The 22,944-nt window shown below is 29.2% G+C and overlaps 1 protein-coding gene across 2 annotated transcripts in view; it reads right to left on the bottom strand.

Moving 5' to 3' along the window:
- Positions 1 to 22,944, bottom strand: part of LOC100571160 — a 44,196-nt gene that overhangs the window by 2,510 nt on the left and 18,742 nt on the right. For both annotated transcript variants that reach the window (XM_003239988.4, XM_029487562.1), the window contains exons 2-5: positions 14,170 to 14,339; positions 13,867 to 14,080; positions 13,640 to 13,800; positions 6,259 to 6,519 (exon numbers count right to left, since the gene is read on the bottom strand). In XM_003239988.4, the coding sequence (XP_003240036.1) occupies positions 6,259 to 6,519; positions 13,640 to 13,800; positions 13,867 to 14,080; positions 14,170 to 14,277 (744 nt within the window). In that variant the 5' untranslated portion in view covers positions 14,278 to 14,339. The remainder of the gene's footprint in view (positions 1 to 6,258; positions 6,520 to 13,639; positions 13,801 to 13,866; positions 14,081 to 14,169; positions 14,340 to 22,944) is intronic.

Below are 22,944 nucleotides of genomic sequence, written 5' to 3'. Positions count from 1 at the left end.
ATTTTTGTCAAAACATCTTTTTTAACTCGAGTGCAGTTTCGACCAATTCTTTTTTAAATCAAGTGCATTTCGACTTTACCCATAATATTATGAAATCCGTTATTTTATCATTTAGCGTGTGCATTGCGCATGTTTAGTTAAAAGGTGGAATATCTTTTTATTGTTACAAGATGATTAAAAAATGCGAATAAGTAATAACACTTGATACGTAGGTACATATACGCGCAAAATTGTAATCGTTCTAAAACACAATAATATTGTACATTTGTACCTACACAATATAACTATGACTAATTATGGGGACATAATAAAATATAAAGTTAAATTGTATAAATTATATGGTTTAACACTTTAAGTACCTACCTACCTACCTAGATATTTCACGAAGTAACACCATTTCATGCTTAAACGCTAACATAATATTATATCATAATGGTGAATTTTTCACAAGAAATTTTAAAATGCTATAATAATACATTGAGAAAGAAGTATTGTCAGTATAATAATTGTTATCGCCTCTTTAGTTATTTGTAGACATGAAAACAGTGGTGAGCGAGTAGGTACTAGTTGTTTGCACATAATAAATTAATGTTACACGTTTGACATTATCTGACCACTATAATTATAATAATATATTTATATGTCTATAGTCTTCTGAACAAATATGATGGTTTTTATTACAACAATACATTATGTGTAATAAAGAACAAATAATTACGTTCGGTACAAAAATATATTGTGAATAATGTCCTAAAAACTTGAGAAATGCGCAAAGAAATATTAATAATTATGAATTATGATAATAATATAGTCTTTGGCTTAGTGGCAGTACCGCAGTAGCGTATTCTGGCGTGGAGAGAGCTATTATGGGTATGGTGTCTATGGGGGTAAAAGTTAATAGTGGCACTCATACCCGGGTATCGATCTTCCTGCTCGATATTATGTACCTAAAATATATATGTAATATAATATATAAATATTTGTTGTTCTTTTTTTTTTTTTTTGGACTATATACTTTGTATAATATGTTTTCATTCGCCTCTATATATACAAACAAATTACAAAATACATATATTGTACATGGTGTATGTTTAGGTTGTTCTAGTACCTGACCAAATTACACTAGCCAAATCGTAATTTGAAAAATACGTTTTATTGTTTAGTATTTCCAGAAGAGAATGTTTCGCCTATCGCGTGTGTGTATTACCCTATACCTCAGAAATGCTAAACCCACCATTGAATAATTCAGGATATAATATTGATAGTATATAAATGGACCGCATACTCGTTCACAACTCTACGGCTTTACTCTACGACTTTCGGCAAACAATTTCACATACTCCTGGCAACAAATCATCAAATTACTCAACTCTATGCATATATCATATAATGTTGTTAACTGTAGGTTGATGATAGGAAGAGAACCTGGAAACAATCAGCGAATATACATAGTTTGACTTATTTAGAATTACTTAAAAGTTGAATTATATTACAAGAAATTAATTTTTGTTTATTAAGTCCTGCACACATCTGGATTAAAAGATTTTTGATTTATAAATATTAAATATATGGGTGTATAATTCAAAACCATCGTCTCGCTCTTGCAACAATTAAATTACTCTTATAATCACTCAGCATATAGAGAAATATTTAAGTAAAATAATACTATGCAGTATGCACGTTTTGTTATGTTACATTAAGTCGGTAACCAAACTGATCATTAAAATACCACTCTAGTGGACTCTAACAATTAAACTAATGGAGCATTGTCAATTTATTTATTTACGGTTGGAAACTATTACAGTCATTAGGTACTCAATACTCATTAACACAAATGAACAAAGTTAAGGAAGCATTTTTTTAAAGTTATTAATGAAATTAAGTATTTTAATGACACCATTTATATATTTTTATGCTAAACAATAATTAAGTATACTTAAAGATTAACCCAGGGGCGTCCAAACTAATTGTTAAGCTTTTTGATCCGGCCCAACAAGTTGACAATTTTTTTGATAATATATTAATATATAATTTCAAGATCCCAGGTACATATATTATGTTTGAGTTGTTATTGAGAGGAAATCGATCGAATTTAATGGTAATCAAATAATAATAACATTTTTCTCCTCTCTTTTCAATATCATTATCTAGTCAATAGTCATTGCATTTCTACCCTTCTCCAAAACAATTTTGGCCCGCAATGTCAAAATGTATTTATTATTCACCCAACGTAAAAAAAGTCGAGTTGGAGACCCTTGAGTCTTACTTTATATGCAATCCTATTTACGCTGATTATATAATATTATGGTAACATTAAAAAAGAGTAATTGGTTCAATGCGTATTTATAGGTAATTTAATGTTTGATTATGATTAATAGAACAATATAATATAGGTACACGTGTACGACGTACCTATATACCAAAGAGTATTCAAAAGGTACTCGATATTTTCAAACTGTTAACATAATATATAAAAATATACATATACCTACTATTTGCACTGAAAACGTATACAAATAACGAAAAAAAAGCTATGAAATTATACTAAACACGCGGTCGATCAAAGTCCTAACCAACAATACTGCGGCACGGTGACACATTTAGTTCAATCGAATAACGAATTGTTTATAGTTGACAAGTAACTCGTCACAAACAACGCGATACATCAGCTCGTTTCGTAGTTTCTCCTTTGCAGGTATTGTTGAGACATATTATTCTTTGAAAACAAAAACGGATATCCTATTGAGGGTTTAAATTTAAAAACCTGGGAAAGTCGCTCTGCTGTATATTAGATATCGCGTGTGATGAGTTAGTGTAATGGATATGCTACATTTTAATTCATTATTCAATGATAAATAATTGCATACGAAAAACGATTCTTAGGCCTTATTAGCAGCATATCATTAGCGTATATTTCCAACGATATTTCATTATAATTTTGCATTACTATTAGGTAGGTAGTAATTAATTAATTAATATTATAATGTTACTATAGAGGTTACAGAGGATGCGGTGCAGTGAATAGGTTTATGGTAGAAATAGCTTAAAATTAATCAAAATATATTTAAAATATTAATAATTAAAGTAGATAATATCAAAAAATATCAAAATGTTAAGTTTCTACGATTAATATTATTTGAGTAATAAGAAAACGACAAAAATCGTTATTTTATAAATGTTAATGTTCAATGTCGTCAGAATTTAAAATTCAATAGCTCATAAAAAATGTATACGGCTGTACAGTAGTTGACTTTTTTTTTTAATTTCCAATAATCAAAACTTATAAAGAATCTTGTACCTATTACATTTTCAACAATAGATGTTAAAATTAAAAACTTTATGAATTTCTATCTACAAATTATTTGTAAGCTTTTGTGTTTTTGATAAATGTTTACTTTACACATTTTATATTTCTTAATTAGTGTGTGAAAAACTTCTGAAAAGCCTATTGTAGTACAATTTTAAACTTTTTATTCAAACACAAACATAATATTATCATACATAAATCGAAAAAAAACTTGAAAACTTGAACATTTCATATATCTATAAATAGCCCAAAATATTTATCCACTATTTTGAATATATGATCAAAAATTTAAGTTTTTAACTACTATTCATTTTTTAATTGCAGCAAATAATTATTGGGTAAACATTCCTATTTTTAGTATTTTCATTTTTAATTTGTTTCCGATTATACTGTAATGTTGCAAAGTGTTACCCACTTTCCCACTTTTTTAATCTTGTTATAATGTGACGGCTTATATTTTATACATTTTAAAAGGGCCAAGAAAATAAACGGTATGGGGATTCAGCCCATTTTATCGCTCACTTATGTGTGTACTGTACAGTAGCATTATTTTTTAAGGGCTTGATGGGCCCCAAATATATTTGCTTGCACATCTATCAATATATTTACCAAGTTGCAGCACTAGCGTAGGCGCAACCGTTTTTTATGTTTCTGTAAATTTTGATAGTCAAATCGTCAATTTTGGTTCTCTAGTTTATTAACTATGGTCCTCTATAGTTTAGTAAAATATGCATTAATACTTTTAATTTAAATTATTAATATAGGTTTAATTTACAAGAGCTAAATAATGTTTTCTTATAACTAACTTTTATAACTTGAGATTTGAACCATAAGTTCCTTATATATTGGTAGGTATCGCACGCAAAGTATGAATTTAGCAGTTAAAATTCTTTAAGAATCATTTAATAATCGTGATTTAAAATAAACTATTTGCAAGATATTTAGATAAATAGTCAATCTCAAAATAGGTTTGTACCTAACTTAGGCATACTTTTAACCTGAGTTAATTACAGATTTCGAATATTATTATAACAAAAATCAAATACTATTAGGTATTACCTTAATCCTTAGCCACCTAATAAAGAATCCAAATTAATGATATTGTAAGAAAAGTGATAGGAATTTATGATAGGAAAAGTACCTACGAAATAAAATGTAAATATCCAAAACTAAAAAATAAGAAGGGTTATGAATTTCAACTCCTAAATTCATACTTTGCATGCAATACCTACCAATATACAGGACCATATTTACCATAAGGCAGGATAGGCAACTGCCTATGGCCTCCGTTTTTAGAGGGCCTCAGATTTTTATGAACATTATTATTTTTTTTTTTTTAGAGTACTTCTTTCATCGTATTAAATAAATATAAGAAACATATAATATTTCAAAAAAAATAAATAATTGATCCTTATCAGCGTAAAATGTAAATTAAAATAAATAAAAGTCTATTTTTATTAAGAAAGAATTGATAACTTAGGTTTAGTATCAATAGAAAGCGATCTTACATCTTATTTAAACTTCGATGACATAATAAATGAATTTGCTTTAAAAAAACAAGAAAAGTAATATTATAAAATTAATTATTAATTATTTATATTATAAATATAAAAATGTATTGTTTATTACAGTTAATAATATAAAAAAAAGAAATGTTTAATTTTGTTTTCAACATCAATATTAAATATAAAATATATATTAATTAATAAATAATAGGTACAAGAAATCTGTAGCCTGTAAAGATAAAAAATGTATAACATTATAATTATGTTTGTGAAAATGTATAAGTAAATACTAAATTGATATAAATTATTATTTTGTTTTATAAAACTCATTTGTGGTTGGGGGGGGGGGGCTATTAACGTTACTGTCAACAAGGGGCCACGTTTTTTATTTTGCCTAAGGCCACAAAATGCCTAAATCAGGCCCTGCCAATATAGGAAACATATATGGTTCAAATTTCAAGTTTATCCCACTACGAGAAGAGCACCAGAAAACATTGCATTTTTTTCATTACACATTTTTTTTTAACCTCCATACATACAGCCACCTAATAAAGAATCAAAATTTATGGTATTGTAAGAAAAGTAACCGTGTCACCATGAAGTAATTAATTACGATTACCTATAATAGCAAATTAAAATAATAATACTGATTTTGATGATTGTATGTTAAAATAAAAATAATGAACTATGTTTGCCCACAATTTTGTTTACCTATGTTTTTTTTTTTTTTTTTGAGAGTGTTTATAGATAACTGATTGAATTACTTAAGATGTATAAAAAGGTAGCTATAAAAAAAAATTTTTTAGCTCTTGTAAATTAAACCTATAGCAATTATATTTGAATTAAAAGTATTTATGCATATTTTACTAAACTTTAGAGGACCATAGTAAATAAACCAGCGAACCAAAATTCATGATTTGAGTATCAAAATTTTCAGAAATAAAAGGTTTACCGAAATCTATTAAAAAATATAGTAGTTACCGTTTAAAAAAAAATTTGATTTCGCTATTGGTACACCTGCGTGTTTAAAAATTTTGAAATTATTATAATAATCAAATTATCAATTTATGATTACAACAATGATATTTTATTATACGCGTACCTATATATTATTATGTCCTGAAATATATTTTCACAGTTAAGTAATTTGATTAATAGAAATAAAATATTAGGCGCACTCCATTGACTAAACTGTGGATCGATTTAACACATTTTAGAATTAAACATAGTATAATAGGTAATATTATTTACTGATTTTCAACATATTGTACCCATAGGTATGTGGTACACAGGTACACTGAGGTTACATAACTTAAATTTTTACTATAACACGCTTCAGTTGTGTATAATATGTGTAATTCGTAATCATAGCAGTTTTGGTTTGGTATTATCATTGATTATACATACTATGTATAATCAATGGTATTATCTACTAATTCTACTAACTTGTATGTCAATGGGATAGTAGAACTCCCACGGCGGGTAACCGGCGGGCGGTGGGTGGTTCAACGGAGATGGAGGCTGTCCAATAATCAACGATGATCCTCTAGCTTCCAAGTAACTCGTATCGTTGCTACTGACCGTTATGGCGCTATTTCCTCTTGGAATCCACTTCTGGTCACATGGTACTTCCAGCCACTTGGCCACACGATAACCATTGTTAGATACTTCCTCAATATCATCGTTATCCATGTCATCGTCTTCGTCCTAATTGTAATTAAAAACAATACGTATGCAAGCTACAATTTGTATTATCTTATGAAAAAATAAAACGATTTTATATTCATATCTCCTACACTTACTGCATAAAATATTGATATAAATAATTTATAGTTCTAATTTTATTATGATTCATAGTTAATAAACATATCAAATTTAAATAAAAATCTCAAATGAGCACTTTAAAATCCAAAGGTATCTATAAATTTGGTTCATCTCTAGACAAACATCATATGTTACTTAAGTATTTATATTATATACATAGAAATTCAATCGAAAGAACTTATTTATTCTTGAGGTTACTGTACATTTTTATTTATATAGGTACGATAATATTTGTCTTGATTTTAACAAGGTGCAATAGGAAAAAAAGACTCAGAATAAAGTCAGAAATAGAATGCCACAGAAGCCATTGGAAAAAATCCAACTTAATTACATAATATACAAGTTAATAAACTAATTTAATTATTTTAGTAATTGAGACTTGTTTGTTACTATAATAACAGCGGTAACTACGGGGAGTGATATGGTTGATTATCACCCCCCAGAACCTTTTTTTTGTTTACTGGGTTAACTTAATTTTAGTTTATAATATTTATCATTAACACACTATTACTCATTCTCAATGGAAAAGGTTAGGTTAAGACTTAAGTCAAAAATAAAACTTTTTGCAAACCACATTTTTTTTTATAATCATATTTTGACATAATTGATTATTCGAACGGAGCAAAACGATTTTTCTTCAAACATTGTGTTGAACTTAGTTATTTTGGTGTGAATAAAAGAACATTTATCCAGAAGCTTGAAACATTACTAATGAAATTATCATTTTATTATTATTTATAATTATATATATATATTATATACACATGATGGGTGTTAAAAATATTGAGACTAATTTTAAGCTGCTTCTAAACATTTATAGTTGTTTTAGTTTTTCAATACCGAAATGTTGAAAAATATTTTTCATGTAATTAATTTTATACAAGCATTTCATGTTCAAATGTTGAGAAAGTTTGTCAAAATAACGAAAACATTCAAATTATGCTGTAGATAAAAATGTATAAAATTAGCGTTACACAGGTACATACATTTTATTATTAAAATTTTTAAAATATTTATATTCATTTTAAGTTATTTATACCATGAAATTATTTACACTACACTATTTACTATTTTACTGTACGTCGGTAGTCAAAATTATATAAAAACTAATGTAATAACTAATTCATAGCTATAGTTACAACTAACTCTAAATAGTAAATAGTATAATATATATATAATATGTATATATACAATTAGGTAAATTATTTGTACCATTAATTTTTTTATGAATACCTATCAGTGTGCAATATTATAATATTTTATGGCCATGAATCTATGAGTAATATTAGTATTTTCACCCAATTATTGCTCATTAAACAAACTCATGTCTTATATCGGCTATCTTAACGCCACTGATTAAGTATACATTTTTTTTATACATTATAAAAATATGAAATAAATCAAAGTATAATAATTCTGCACCCACTTCAACTTTATGTTAAATCAATTTACAATTTATAATATCAAACGTAAATTATTTTACTCTATATACCTGGCTATAATGCACATTGTTTATCTCATACGTTTTTATTTATTAATCTGTGTTTTTCACGGGCATTTATTTTATGAGTGTTTTATGATTTTGTGATACATGATTGAATTATAATAAAAGTTCAAACTGTATATCGATATGAATGTCAACATGATGTTTCAAATAAATTAATGATGTACCGTAAGATTTTATAACCACTCTAAAATTGGGTCACATTCAAAGTTGTTATTAGTATTTTAAGACTCCAGCTTCTAAGGTCATAGACTTTTACTATATTAGTGGCGCAAATAGGAAAAATGTTTAGGGGGGGCCCAAGCCCCAACACATTTTTTTTAAAATTATAATTTATAGGTACATATTTTTAAGAATGGTATACTATTATATTTTGAGGGGGCTAAGCTCCCCCCCCTATTTGCGTCACTGTACTATATATATATTTCCTTAAGAGGCCTCGCTGGCTACTGCCATCCAATTTAGCTAAAAAGTCCTTAAGTTTTGACAAAATTTAGGTAAGTTAGTTTACGTCAGTGGCGTAACCAGGATTATGAAATGGGGGGTGTTTTAAGTATAGATTAAAACCAAGTTTTTACAGTTTTCATATATAAATAAATTAAAGGTTCAGAACTTGACTTGTTGCACTAAAAATTATCGAAATATGCAGTCAAAATATGCTTAAATATATGTACTATGTAGCAACATTTTTATATTATTTTTGAAAAATCATAAAACATTGCAATTTTGGTAATAAAAACTAAAAAATAAGTAGGTATATAAACCTGATAAATAAATAAATAAATAACAACTTAATTTTTAAAAATACTGGCATACAATACTAGGTTAATAAGTAAGTAATAACGAATAACGTGATATGTGAACACCGTGATAAACGAACACGTACTGATGTTCATTCATTCGTACAATCTACAATCTAGATGTCAATTATAGTTTAAACACAGTTTTATCACAAAGAGTCTTATGAAATCTTACATATGCGAATATAGGGCCAACTGTAGCCAAGCTCCACCAACAACTTTAACAGCCCTCCACCCCTCCCAAACATTTACTTAATTTTTTTAAGCTTATTCAATTTTATAATAGTATGGTATTAGGCTTCAGCCTCCCCAAATCTCAAAATTATCGCCTATTGTACCTAACCAAACATAATATTTTTTAAGATATTTTTCAATGTTATCCAAATATAATTTTTCCCGACAATTGTATGTACATTTAAGTTAAAAAGTACACAAATATGCAAATTCAAACTTTGTATTTAATTTTGCCATTTCATAAGACAAATGTATATCTTGCAAGCAGTCCCAAACCCTATAAACAATATATTTATTAGGAGGGAAAATGTCAATAGGAGGGATTCAAACACCCAAAACCCCCCCTGGCTACGCCACTGGTTTACGTTGTCCTATTTTGATTCTGATGAAAAATTTGAACTTGACGGAATATTTTTCTTAGATCGTACGGAACACTACGTGAAAATTTAATCTTATATTATTATGAACTGTAATTAAAAAATTGAAAATTTGAATGTTTAAAATCATAATATAAATTAAAAACGGAAAGGGTTTTTACTATCTACAGACATTTTTCTTCAAATACTTTTTTCAGAATCAAAATCAGACATCGTAAACTAACTTAAATTTTGTCAAAACAATAAGTAAGTTGTCGTAAATTTCACACGGTGAATTGTATAGTATTATTGACATGTGCATACGCGTACGAGAGTTGACAGTTGTAACCGCATTAAATTTCACTCACACATTAGTGTAGGTAATCATTTACAACTAACACATAGATCCCGGGCGGCTAAGACGAGATTAGAAATTGTCTAAATGTTGCCCCTTAAACTATAGCTGTAACGATGCCTCATAAAAATATACTTACACATTGTAATATTAGTTACCTGTAGGCTGTAACCTATAATATGTAAATTTTATATATTAAGTAGGTATCTTTTAACATTATATGAATTTGTTGAATTTAATAATTTATAAAGGTATTCGTATTGTTCTATTCAGGTCGAATAAATACTTATTAAAACTGCTTGAGATACGTGATAGATTATCTGTTTATTGTATGTAACCATATCGATACTTCTTTCTATTAGTTCTTTTACGATGTTTTATATTTTTTTCAATGCGAGGTCAGATGTTTTTCATTCCTCTAAAATTATTAAATATGTATCAAAATATCAACAGTTGGTAAACCCCAATAATTATAAAAAATATTTTAGCATAGCTATAATGCCTAATACACTATGATTCACTAAATAAATATTAATTTCAAACTATAAGAATTAATAATAATTAATGTTATTATATAAGTACATATTAAGTAAAAATAATTTAAATGTATTTCTTAAGATTTAGCATTTGGTACAATATTATTAAACATTTTTGAGGATAACAATTAATAATTAATTAATTAATTAATTGTTAAAAAAACACATAAAACTGAATGTGACAAATCTTTAAAGGATTACATAACACAATAATTGTTGCAATTATTGCACAATAGGGTAATTATTTTCATTTTTAATTGTATGATTAAAATTTAACATAAACTTTGGATTAATCGTTAAAAATGTTGATAACCGCTTTTTATGAGAATAGACAAATTTTATATTACTTAAGTACCTATTATTTTATGAGTTTCATTAATAAAATGTTTACATATCAATTAAGTACATAAATATACATTTATGGAATCGCGGGTAAGTAGCAACGTTTAGATAAGTATTAATATTTTTAGTTTTTTTATATATAATAACTGTTAAGACACTTCAAATAAATTATATTATTATTAAAATATGATAAACCTCATAATATAAATCAGTTAAATATTTTACTTACATTATACAAATACAATTCTGAAATTTATATTTACCAAGTTTTTAATTTTTTGTGTAAATTAAATGAGTAATTCAATTAATCCAGATAAATAAAATTATAACACAAACATAAAAGTTTTGTAAAAGAGTTATATTTAAGTGTCATAACTTATGGGGCCAAAACAAAATATGTTTCAATTGTCTTACTTATTCCTATTACAATTAGCCTAAACATATTAGGAATATGATTGAATAAAGTACTTCTAAGTTGTACGTTAGTTCGGAATAGTCCCTATAATTCCCTATTATAGTACTTTAACTTAAAATTATCATTCAACGGAGATTTGAGTAGATAATACAATACAGTACTATAATTTAAAAAATCTATATCGTAAAAATATCATAATTTTTGAAGTTTAAAATAAGTAAACCAGTAAATATATTTTTTCCTTTGGGTATTACGTTATGAACTTAATCCATTTATTAAACAATTTTGTATTCATTATTTTTCATTATAAACTTTTTAAGGTGTGGGAATTTAAAAAAAAAACATTGATTGACCCTTTATTAAATTACCTAACTAAAACATTTTCTCATCACTCAAAATGGCTACGAGCCATCACTACTCTTATACCGAAAAAGCCAATTAATTAGGTACCTAAATGACATTTTACACAACATGTCATAACATTAAAATTAAATTGTCTTTATCAAACCTATAACAATTAATTTTAAATGATGGGAATAAGTCAACTAAGCTATTAATTTCAGTTAGTGAAATGAACAAAACAAATGTAAATATACTTAACTAATAGTAATAATTTAACTCTAAGACTGTTATTTTAGATTTTAAGCGGAACGACTAAAATGTACACTTTGGTTTTTCAAAGATGTGTTTTATACTTTTATTTTTATGTCTGTTATCGTGTTTTGAACTAAAACATTTTTTTCAACTCTCATAGTTAGTGAGATAGATCTAACTTTTTGGGGGTCAAAAATAGAAAATTGCCAGTATACTTTTTAAAATGACTGGAAAAAAATAACGAAAAATGACTGAAAACTGCGAATATTTATGTGATACCTACCAGTTTTTGACCAAACTGATACGACATTGCGATCAATATTGGTTGACAGTTTCTGGCTGTTATATAATATTCTATAATAATATAATATACATCAAAAATTAATGTGACATTTATTATTAGTTGCATTTAAATAATGAATTTCTATTTTTTTATACGCGTGTTCGGTAATAATATGAGTAATATATTTTAATCAATGTTAATATTGTTATGAATTATAAAATATTCTGAGCAATTTTAATTTTTATTTTGGTAACTGTTCATATTTGATCGTTTCCTGGAATATTTATATGGATTATAGAAAATTATAAATTATAAATAATTTATTCATTTACCGCATTAACTAAATGCAATAAACCAATAATTATCAAATTAATAAAATAAAAAAATAAATTTCTCTACCAAATAATATCTATACCGGTTTCCAGTTCTTATATTTTCTTAGGTTAACGGATCCCATACTGTTTTTTTTTATTTTATTTTCCAAGCCCTGTTAGTAGCCTCTATAATACAAGTAAATTCTATAATACAAAAGTCCACGATTATATTATAGCTATATCTTATATCAAGTAACTAGTTTATAATTTATATTCGGTATACCTACAAAGTTATTATTTCTATGTTTTTTTAATAAAGATAAGTTGATGTTGAGTAAATATTTTGAATGAACTCTAACAATTTTAAACCAACTATTTGATAGAGAACTTGTTATCCACAAAAAATATCATTTACACATGAATAGTTTAGTTTTATAAATGTAATTTCAAATAATTATTCATCGCATATTTGCATATCGAACTATGAAGAAACTATATGTTTAAATATAGGTAGCTTATATTTAAATTATGTTCAGGTTAGTCCGATACGATAACGATATTTGATACTAGATGAAATCTACCAAACAAAATACGTTAGTTAAAATAAATTATACTTCAATATGAATATTTTTACTGAGAACAAACATAACTACCTACATCAAGTTTCATTAAGGAAAGTCAAACCAAAAGTCCAAGAGGGAAGGCCAAGTATAGAGAGCACGTTCCCAAAGCTAATTTGTTTTGAAATCATATCCTTATAGAAACAAATAAGTGGGGAAATAGAGAGGTAGGTAGGTATATAAGTATAAGAGTCATTTAAAATATCCAAAAAAGTTTGTACTAGAGCTTAGAAGCTCTTTAATCCGGACTTCTCGGAGTGCTAACAAATTCGTTCTTACCGAATAAAAATGTATTTAAAGTAGGTTTTACAAATTTTAATTATAATTTAAAATAGGTACCTACTCTGTTTATTTATTTTACTTAGGTATGTCTATTGTAGTATGTATGTTTATTTATTGATGCCCGGAAAATTAATTTAATTTATAAATAGATTAAATTAAACATTTAAAATATAAAAGTAAATTATTCAAAATGCATTACTCATTAATTATTTTCTCACTAAAAGAATACTATTACTTTTACTAACCTTTACTGTTAAAAATTAAATTTTAATTAATTACAGCAGATATGAAACCGAATTGTAGATGTAGCATACAAATTTAAAAAGAAATACACTATTATATTCACATTTTCGCTACAAGGTACTTACCTCTTCAAAAGAGTACTCTAGTACGGATGATTTCATAAATTTGTTGCTGGTTTGAGTTAAAGCCGAATATGGATGATGATATTGAGTTTCTGAAAGATAGGTCTTAGCTTTACGGTTCCAATTATTACACTCAGCAACAGCGTTCTCTGTCATACTATATCCTGATGATAAAATAAATTATTTTCATTTAATAAATACATTAAACTTTAAACAGTTATTTTTGTTACTCGGAGAACATCTACAAAGACCATGGCCAGAGCAATAGCTTGAGCTAGAACTTCTTTTAGCCAAAGCAGCTAGTTGTTCTTCTTGGTCCACAGCTGCTTTGATGACCGCCTCGAGATGTTGGTCAGAAAGTGACCGAGTCTTACATTTACTCTTGTACAATACTAAAAGAACCATCATTAAAAAAAATCCTCCTAAAGTGGATGCAATCCTAATCTGCAAAAGAAATATAGTCACACATATTATATTATAAAATGTGTAAAATGAACATTTAATTATTATTATTTAGTTTTTAAGTTCTTTACTCCAGTCATCACGTCGTAAGTGTTATAAAATTCGGCTCTAATAATTTGTCTTTTAATCATGATGTCTGATTCAGTGGCATTTATGTAGTTATCGACGCTATCTCCCATCGCTTGGGGGCTGTACCCCAAACCGACATACAATTACTTTCATGTCATTCCTATTGACGTCTCTGCAAAAAATACAAATATATATACATAAATAGATGTTCTAAGCCTGTAGGACTTGATTATTCTGTTTTAAAAAAAATAATAATTAAAATAGTTTGTTTATATCATGTTAATGTCATAAATGACACACAAATACAAACTAAAGGAAGAGTAATAAATTATCGTTTGTAAGTAAGCACTTTTGAGTAGGGATAGTTATTTTTAGTGGTGTCCTATGCATATCACATTTTTTCATGAGACATAAAACAATATACCTGTATATAATATAATATAATAATCAATACAAAAATACCGAAACCGTTCGCTTCAGTCGTAAAATAAAAGTAATTACATGGGTTCCCGCTATTTACAAAAAAAAAAAAACATTGGATACTAATGCACACGCGCGCATCCCACAAATTACACCAATGTCCTATTATTATTTAATTAGTTAAGCCATGGTTTACCATTTATACTATGAATAATTAATATATTTATAAGTTTTATATTTTAGATTCTGAGCGGAGCGATGAATGTATTTATTTCTGAAAACGATTTATTGTTGCGAATATTTTGTAAAAATAAACATCGGACTAATTTAAAGTGATGACTTATGCTAGTTTAAAGAAATAATATGCGTTCTATAAAAGTTGTTGACAAATATTATCCTGTAAATATGATTTGCTATATAGGTACATCTTCAAACCGATCAGTCCTTAAAATATATAGTATATTATACATTTTGAGTGTAATATACTAACATGTCTATTTTTTTTTACATTCAATATAGTATAAAAACTGACTTTGTGACTTATGTGTTATGGATTTTACATCTTTCTCTAAAATTCAGTTCTAAAATCATCAATGGTAAAGTAGTTCGGTGATACAAATTTTATCGGAGTCATCTAAACGTTGTAGATTTAAACAGAAGGCAATTGTCTTTGGTTTACCTAATGTCCATAAGTATATCTGTACTCCGTATTTTCACTTCACTATCAGTGTGGAGTATACCAATATTGCCACTGATAATAAATTATTCCTTGTTGAGCTGGATTCTGTGAAAAAACCCTGGTCCAGTTATGTTTGGTTCTAATATTGACGAGGATACGATTTATTCTAAAATTTCTTAGGTGTTATGAAACGGTCATCACCTACGTTTCGCGATTTTAAAGGAGCTAATTATGAAAAATTTATTGGAGATTCAGAAAATATTAATTGGGATAACATTTTGTCAACGTTGCTGAATGAAAATCCAGTAAAATTTCTATAAAAGTAACTTTTAGATATTATTCATCAACGACTGCCGCTACGTTTGAGCGCCTCCCCCGATTGAACCTACCGGGTTTAATTGTAGATCTAAATCATCCAGGAAACCACTCAAACACACAAAATATTTCATAAAAATCGATTGGCCATTTAGGAATGCATAAAGGATAGACGGACAGACAGACAAACATTAATATTATTTTAAAATATACTAGCTGATCCTGTGCACTATTCGTTGCCCGTTAAATGTACCAACTCTATTTGACTCAAATTTTTTTCAATTCGTTATTTAATATTCAGTGTATGGTGTTCAAAATGCATCTTAACTTTTCCGTTTCCCGGAATAAAAATTCTGATTCGCAGCAGTATATTATCAGATAGGCAATCTACCTACGGTAGATCGCGGACCCCGTGCTGTTTGTACGTAGGTGTATGATTTAACTCTAAAGTATCAAAGTTATACCAAGTTTGTCGTATTCCACCTACGGTGGGTTAATATAATCAATTAATACAAAATTCTAACCTAACATAACTACTAATATCAGATGAATAAAAAAAAACTAAATTTAACAATTCCTAAATTAGTCTGTCTTCTTCCATGAGGTTTAATCTACACACAAACATTAATTTGTGCTCGTGACAACGACTTAAAACGATTAACTATAATTCTGTATTTAAATATTTTATATGACGTCACTCATGGCAAACATTTATAAACAAAAATTTCAATCTGAATTTTATGAAAAATTGTTTATTTGTTTATTAAGTTAGATAATCGATAAATACCATAAACCTTCTCCGCAATGAGCTCTTCAATTTAAAAAAAAAAATCATAACGATTGGTTCAGTAGTTTCCGAGAACATATCATTCAAAATTTTTCATTTTCACATTTATATATATAGATTATATTATATACAATATGTTATATTGTATAGACTATAGGTTATACTAATTAAAAATAGAAGTTCAGAAAATTTTTAAAAAAAAACTAAAAAAAATCATGTTACTTAAAGTGTACCTACCTATTCCAGAAGTCAAAAAGAAAATATTTGACAATAGTCTAGACTAAAGTTGTAGAAAAAAAATATCACACCTAAAAGATAATTATTAATTCACAAGATAATTAAGGTAACGCAAGACATTGACTCAAGGCTATAGGCTATGGAAAGGTAAAACTTTTGGTTTTTTAGACACTTGTAGTTTTTTTGTAATGCTTGTTCGTAGTTTATTCTATATTAATTACCTACCCACCTACCCACCTATATTATGTGGTGGACAGAGGTCAAATACTGGTGGCTAGGCGGTACAATATTAATGATACGCACAGGCATATCCCTGGGTATTGATACCAATTAATATTTGTATATAATAGATTATTATTTATTTAGCAAATTGTTTTATCAGGGATACTATATTTATATTTTATAATTCATATCATAGATAACGATGAATATCATGAATTCTTTTAGGTGTTGCATTATGCTATTTTTTTATTTTCCTGTAAGTATAATATAACTATAGTTTTACACGAAAATTAATATTCTGCAGTATTTTCATTTACAATGCCGTATATTGGGATGAATATGTTTTACCTACCTATTATTCTGTTCATTATTATTGTTACGCATTGAATACTTGATGCACAAAATTGAAAACCTTTCTCGACATGTTCACTGGTGTTCACTGTGGTTTTGTGTTTTTTTTTTCAAAATAACGAATAAAATATAGGCCATATCCACTGTCTTTTCGCAATATTGATCTTTCCGGTAAAAGGCACTGTGAACCAACTTCATTCGAATACTGTGGGTACTTCATCACTTCCGCACTTACCATCGCCATCGAGCCACCCAGCCAACACAATTATGTGTCACACGAGCGCAATCTCGGTATCCGGAACAAGGCTTTCGGACGTTTAATGAACGTCAACTGACAAACATAATTTATCAGACCGAAACGTCGGATATTTAACGCCTGTACAGATATCTACGTATAAATGCATTACGGGGGTTAGGAGTTGGGTATTATACTTCAGTAGTAGATAGGTACCTATGACGGCTGCTGCACGTTTTAATCCCATTTTATCACATTTTTACCGGTCAAATTAAATGACGTTTTCTGGTTTTCAATTCAATAATGAATTAATATTAACATAATGCTTTTTCAATCGTCGAAATTAAAGACTTATTTATCATTGAGTATATTTATTTACATATTATTAAGTATACGCCCAATTATTTGGGCTCGGAACGATTATTTTTCAAATTGTACAAACATAAATAAAATTATACGTAACAACATAATATGCTTATCTAAATCTCAAATATCTAATAGGTACCGTTACGATTAAATGAGTGATTTTAACCTGCTTATTAATTATCATTGGAAAAATCACAATTGTTTATTAAGTTACCTGAGATTAACATTAATATAATTGTTGATCGGAGAGAATTTACTGTGATTCTGACGGTAATAGCAGGTGTATAGAACTTTTTGACACAGGAGTATTAGTTTGAGGGACATTTAAAGCTATGTGGCCAAGTAATTCAGGCATTATGACCTATAAATGTATGTTATTGTGATTTGTTCAATAAACTATGTTAATACAAATAGAATTTCATATATTTTCAACACAGACAGTATGAAATAGTTTACTTAGCTACTTAACTGATAGGTAGGTAATAGATATATAACATGATATGTATCCGACACATTTACATAAACTTTCAAATCCGCATAGTACGTATAATAACTTATTAATTGGGTACCTAGTTTGTTATTTATACTACATATATATACAGTATAAAATCAATAAATTAGGCGTAGGTATATAAAATATTATACAGTCGATAATGTAGAGTAAAAAACCTAATTCATTTTTTTCGTTAGCAATTTCATTAGGTCACATGACTTGCGAGTTACGGTTCCTATAAAATGTAGTTATTTAATTTAATTTTACATTATGTTTTACCCTGTGTAATTCGGTCATAAAACACTAGCAGAATAATGGGTTAATTTGTGATCGCTTACGAGTAGGTACATATACGACTGGGGAACAACCAAAATAAATATCATAATATATGACCATAAACATAATAATACTCAGGTAGACCGCACATATTGGCAATATTATTAAAGTGTGATTTATCAGCTACTATAATGTTGAATGAAAAATGAATCATTGTAATTTACATGACATCAGGTTTATATACAGAACAAAATAAATTAAAGACTTTTGAAAGAAAAATGCTGAGAACAATTTTTGGTCCATGCATAGACGAAAGGCATGGAGAATGGAGGATCTGAAGAACTAAGATAGTTACATTACAAGCCTGATATCATAGAGGCAACTTGAATCATCTGGACACACATGAAGGACAATAAGCACTTTAGTACATAATAATATAGAGCAGACAAGTAGGCACCATAGAAAGAAGCAAACTACTGATACGGCTGCGTTTTAAGTGGGAAGATCAAATTAAAAAGAAAGGGAAAGATTTGAGTCCCGACCTACATGGCTTCAGACTTGTCATAGAATAAAGCAAAATTGTTTATCAGTATGGTATTGATGGCCGAAACTACGAAGAAGAAGAAAAATGGTAATAGGCGCCAAATTCTGGTTGAACTTGAAAATTCAATAATTAATAGAACATTTAATATATAAACATGTATATTGTATATATTCAAAATTAAAAATAAATTAACTTAATCAATTCAATATTAAACGATGGACATAATATTAATAATGATGCATATAATTACATAAACATATTGCGATAAAAGTCTATGGGTTGGCCATAGGGTTTCGAGTCACTCGTAGCCTGTAGGTACACTTTAATTATTTATTCTTGACGTAATATTTTATACTGTAGTCGTTTTAAACGCAAATTGGTACCTATATACACAATATTTGAAAATTGAATATTATACACCAAGTGTCGAATAATTTTAAGCTAAAAGTCAGTGAAAACACTCGCGCTTTTGTGTGCTCCTAATCTCTTCCAGTTCTATAACGATTAAGTACAATAATATTTGACATAAGCTAAACGGACGATGCGCAAACGACGCGCAACCCAAAAATCAAAGAATGTGCAACTGTCATACGAAAAAGGTCGAAATGAACAATGGTGATGCGCAAACGATGTACGGCCGGGGAGATATGAAAGTTTTAAAATAATGATAGCTGGGAAGGGACTTCCCCCTCCACAATACCAATTAGTTTTGTGAAATAATATAACCATAGTACATTTTATTGTGTCCTTTTTCTTCGTAGCTTGGACAAGCCTATACGCGCACTGCAGATAAACGGACGCACGTACAATTTATTACGGAAAATAATTCTGTGAATCGTATTATAGGATTCCAGAACGTAAATATTATTGGGTCTGTATAGTGATCCGGAAACGGTATAAGCCGTACATTCCCGGACCGTAAATATCCGGAAAATATAAATATGCAGAGTGTCACATGACCCGGAATCTATAAGAATCTGGAAAATTGGAAAACGATACTAGCGCTATAGTTCAATCTTAAAATATTTAAAATGTATAATGTTAAGTAAACTCCTTTACAATTGTATATAAGCTATTGAGTTTAAGCATAATATACATAATATTATTATACTTGTTTTAGTATATTCTCTTAGTTCCGCGATAACCGTCATAGTGTGCAAACGTGCGGTACTCGCGTACCTGCGTTATCGCCTCTTTTCGTCGTCACGAGTGTCATTTTATCGTTATGTCGCATATTAAATAAAACCCATTCATGTCTCATAATAACGCGTCCAAACGTCAGTTATCTTCGGCTTCGTCACCTATGAAGCATGACAAAACAAACGGAAAAGTATTTATTACGCCCAACAGATATGCTTCCCTCTCTGTGGAACATCTTCCTGAAATATTCAACCCTCCCGCTGTCACGGAACTGCCATTACATCAAGGTTTGGATACGAGTACTTCAGCGACTATTCACATGAAATCAAACAGGTCTCCACCAATTTATATAAAAAACCTAACTAATCTTTCCAAGCTAAGAAATGCGCTCTCGCATATATTGGGTCCAGAAGGGTTTAGCTTCAAGTCCTCAAAAGACTTTACAATAATCAAAACAGCTGACCGCGCTAATCATCTCAAGGTGGCATATCTCGCTAAAACAAATTTGTCTTTTCATACCTTTCCACCAAACCGCGACCGTCCAATCGAAGCGGTTATTCGTCACCTGCACCACTCGATCACCGTCGATGATATCGAGACAGCTCTAATGGAATTGGGTTTTTCCGTCTTAAGCATTCGCCCAATTTTTAATCGTTCTACGAAAATTCCACTGCCTCTGGTTACAGTGAGTCTTGAACCAACTGAATCCAGTCATAACATTTTTAAAATAACCAAGTTACTAAACTCCATAATCGCAGTCGAAAAGCCATGGAAATCCGGATTTTCTCCCCAATGCATAAAATGCCAGATGTACGGCCACACAAAATCATACTGCAGACACTTCCCTCGCTGTGTTAAATGTAGCGAGAATCATCTCACTGTGGGTTGCACAAAGTCCCGTGAACTGCCCGCGAAATGTGCCTTATGCTCCGGAGACCATACGGCAAACAACGACGATTCAAAAATAAAAGTATTTCGGGGTGCCACGGCAGTCAAGGTCCCGATCACTCAACCTCCACCCAAAAACAAACCATATGCTGAATCAACGAAAAAGAAGAAAAACTTCCATTCGCCAATATTTCCAATATCCTATCTAATTTCATTTCTAATCTTAATTCCATTATCAGCCCTCTTATCTTTCTTCTCACAACTACTCTTAATTCTTTTCTTGCTAAATCAACATAGCTCCGTATTTATGGTATATATATATGATTTAACGTAGGTAACTATAAAACAGCTATCGATCTATTTACATTTTGTAATAATATTCTTTTATAAATGTCTCACCATTTCATATTTAATTCACTATCTAATATTTTAATTTAATTGCCTTTTGTTATCATGTATCATGTATCATATTATCATGTATCATGTATCATGTTATCATGTATTGTACAGTCCATCGGTTAGACTATTGTATCTTATCTTAAATTGTAACCTTTGCATCCTATATTAATAATTAATTGTTGAACTGTAATAGTTATTGCTAAAAGTTCTAAAATAAAAAATTAAAAAAATTTTTTTTTTTTTTTTTAAATGTCGTTTATTTGTGAAAATTTACAATCTATACAAAAATGGTACAATAAGTAAATGTGAATGAAAGAATATAAAATGAGGCAGTGAGAAAAAGACAATGAGTAGGAGTTTCACATTAGAAATTCCTACGTGGGTGGAAATTTAGGGAGAGATAGTAATAAACACGTTGAGTTTAATGTGCGTTGAGAAGATCTCTGGGCCATTCACGATTGAGGCGTCTGGCTGGGTTGTCTGGAAGAGCGTTGGTATGAAGTTGAGCGATGAGGGGGTTTGAGTGATGTTCCATATTGGAGTGCAGGCGAAGATAATATTTGATAGCTGTATGTTTGATGGTGGGGATTTGGAGGTCATTATGAAGAGCAACATTTGTGACGTACCAAGGGGCTTTAGCAATCATGCGGAGGCAGATGGCTTGGAATGCTTGTATGGTTCTAGTGTTCGATGGTTTAGTGGTACCCCAGAGAGCGATTCCGTATGACCAGATAGGTTGCAGAAGGGATTTGTAGAGTAGTAGACGGTTGGAGATGTGCATATTAGATTTCATGAGAGGCCTAAGGATGTGAAGGCGGCTATTTAGTTGTTTGCGTTTGGTTTTGAGGTGGGGGGCCCCAGGTGAGCCTTCTGTCAAACAATAAGCCGAGATATTTGACTTCATTTGAGTGAGGAATGATTGCATTCTCGAATGTTATGTGAGGACAGTCCCCGGGGCGGAGGGAGAAAGTGACATGAGAAGACTTGGAGTCGTTGATCTTGATTTTCCAAGATTTGAACCAGTGAGATAAGCTGTTCAGATGATTTTGAAGTAGGCTGCTAGCTTCGAAAGGGTCTTGAATAGATGAAAGGATTGCGGTGTCGTCGGCATATGTCCCTATTAGGGTGTTATCCGTTGTAGGAATGTCAGCTGTGAACAATGTGTATATGAAAGGAGCGATGTCGCTTCCCTGAGGGACACCGGCTAGAATGTTTTGTGTGCTGGAAAATGTGGTTTTTAATTTGACTCTGAATGTTCTGTTATTTAGGTATGATTTTAGAAGTAAATAATAGGGTGCCGGAAAGATTTTTTTAAGTTTATATAATAAACCATCGTGCCAAACGGTGTCAAAGGCTTGAGCTACGTCGAGAAAAAGTCCTGAGCAGTATTTTTTTGTTTCTAGAGTTATTAAGATTGTTGTTCTG

The sequence above is a fragment of the Acyrthosiphon pisum genome, chromosome A1 (genome assembly GCF_005508785.2).
Source record: "Acyrthosiphon pisum isolate AL4f chromosome A1, pea_aphid_22Mar2018_4r6ur, whole genome shotgun sequence".
Taxonomy (NCBI): Eukaryota; Metazoa; Arthropoda; class Insecta; order Hemiptera; family Aphididae; genus Acyrthosiphon; species Acyrthosiphon pisum.
The sequence above is the reverse complement of the archived record's forward strand: the minus strand, read 5'-3'. Positions and strand labels throughout refer to the sequence as shown.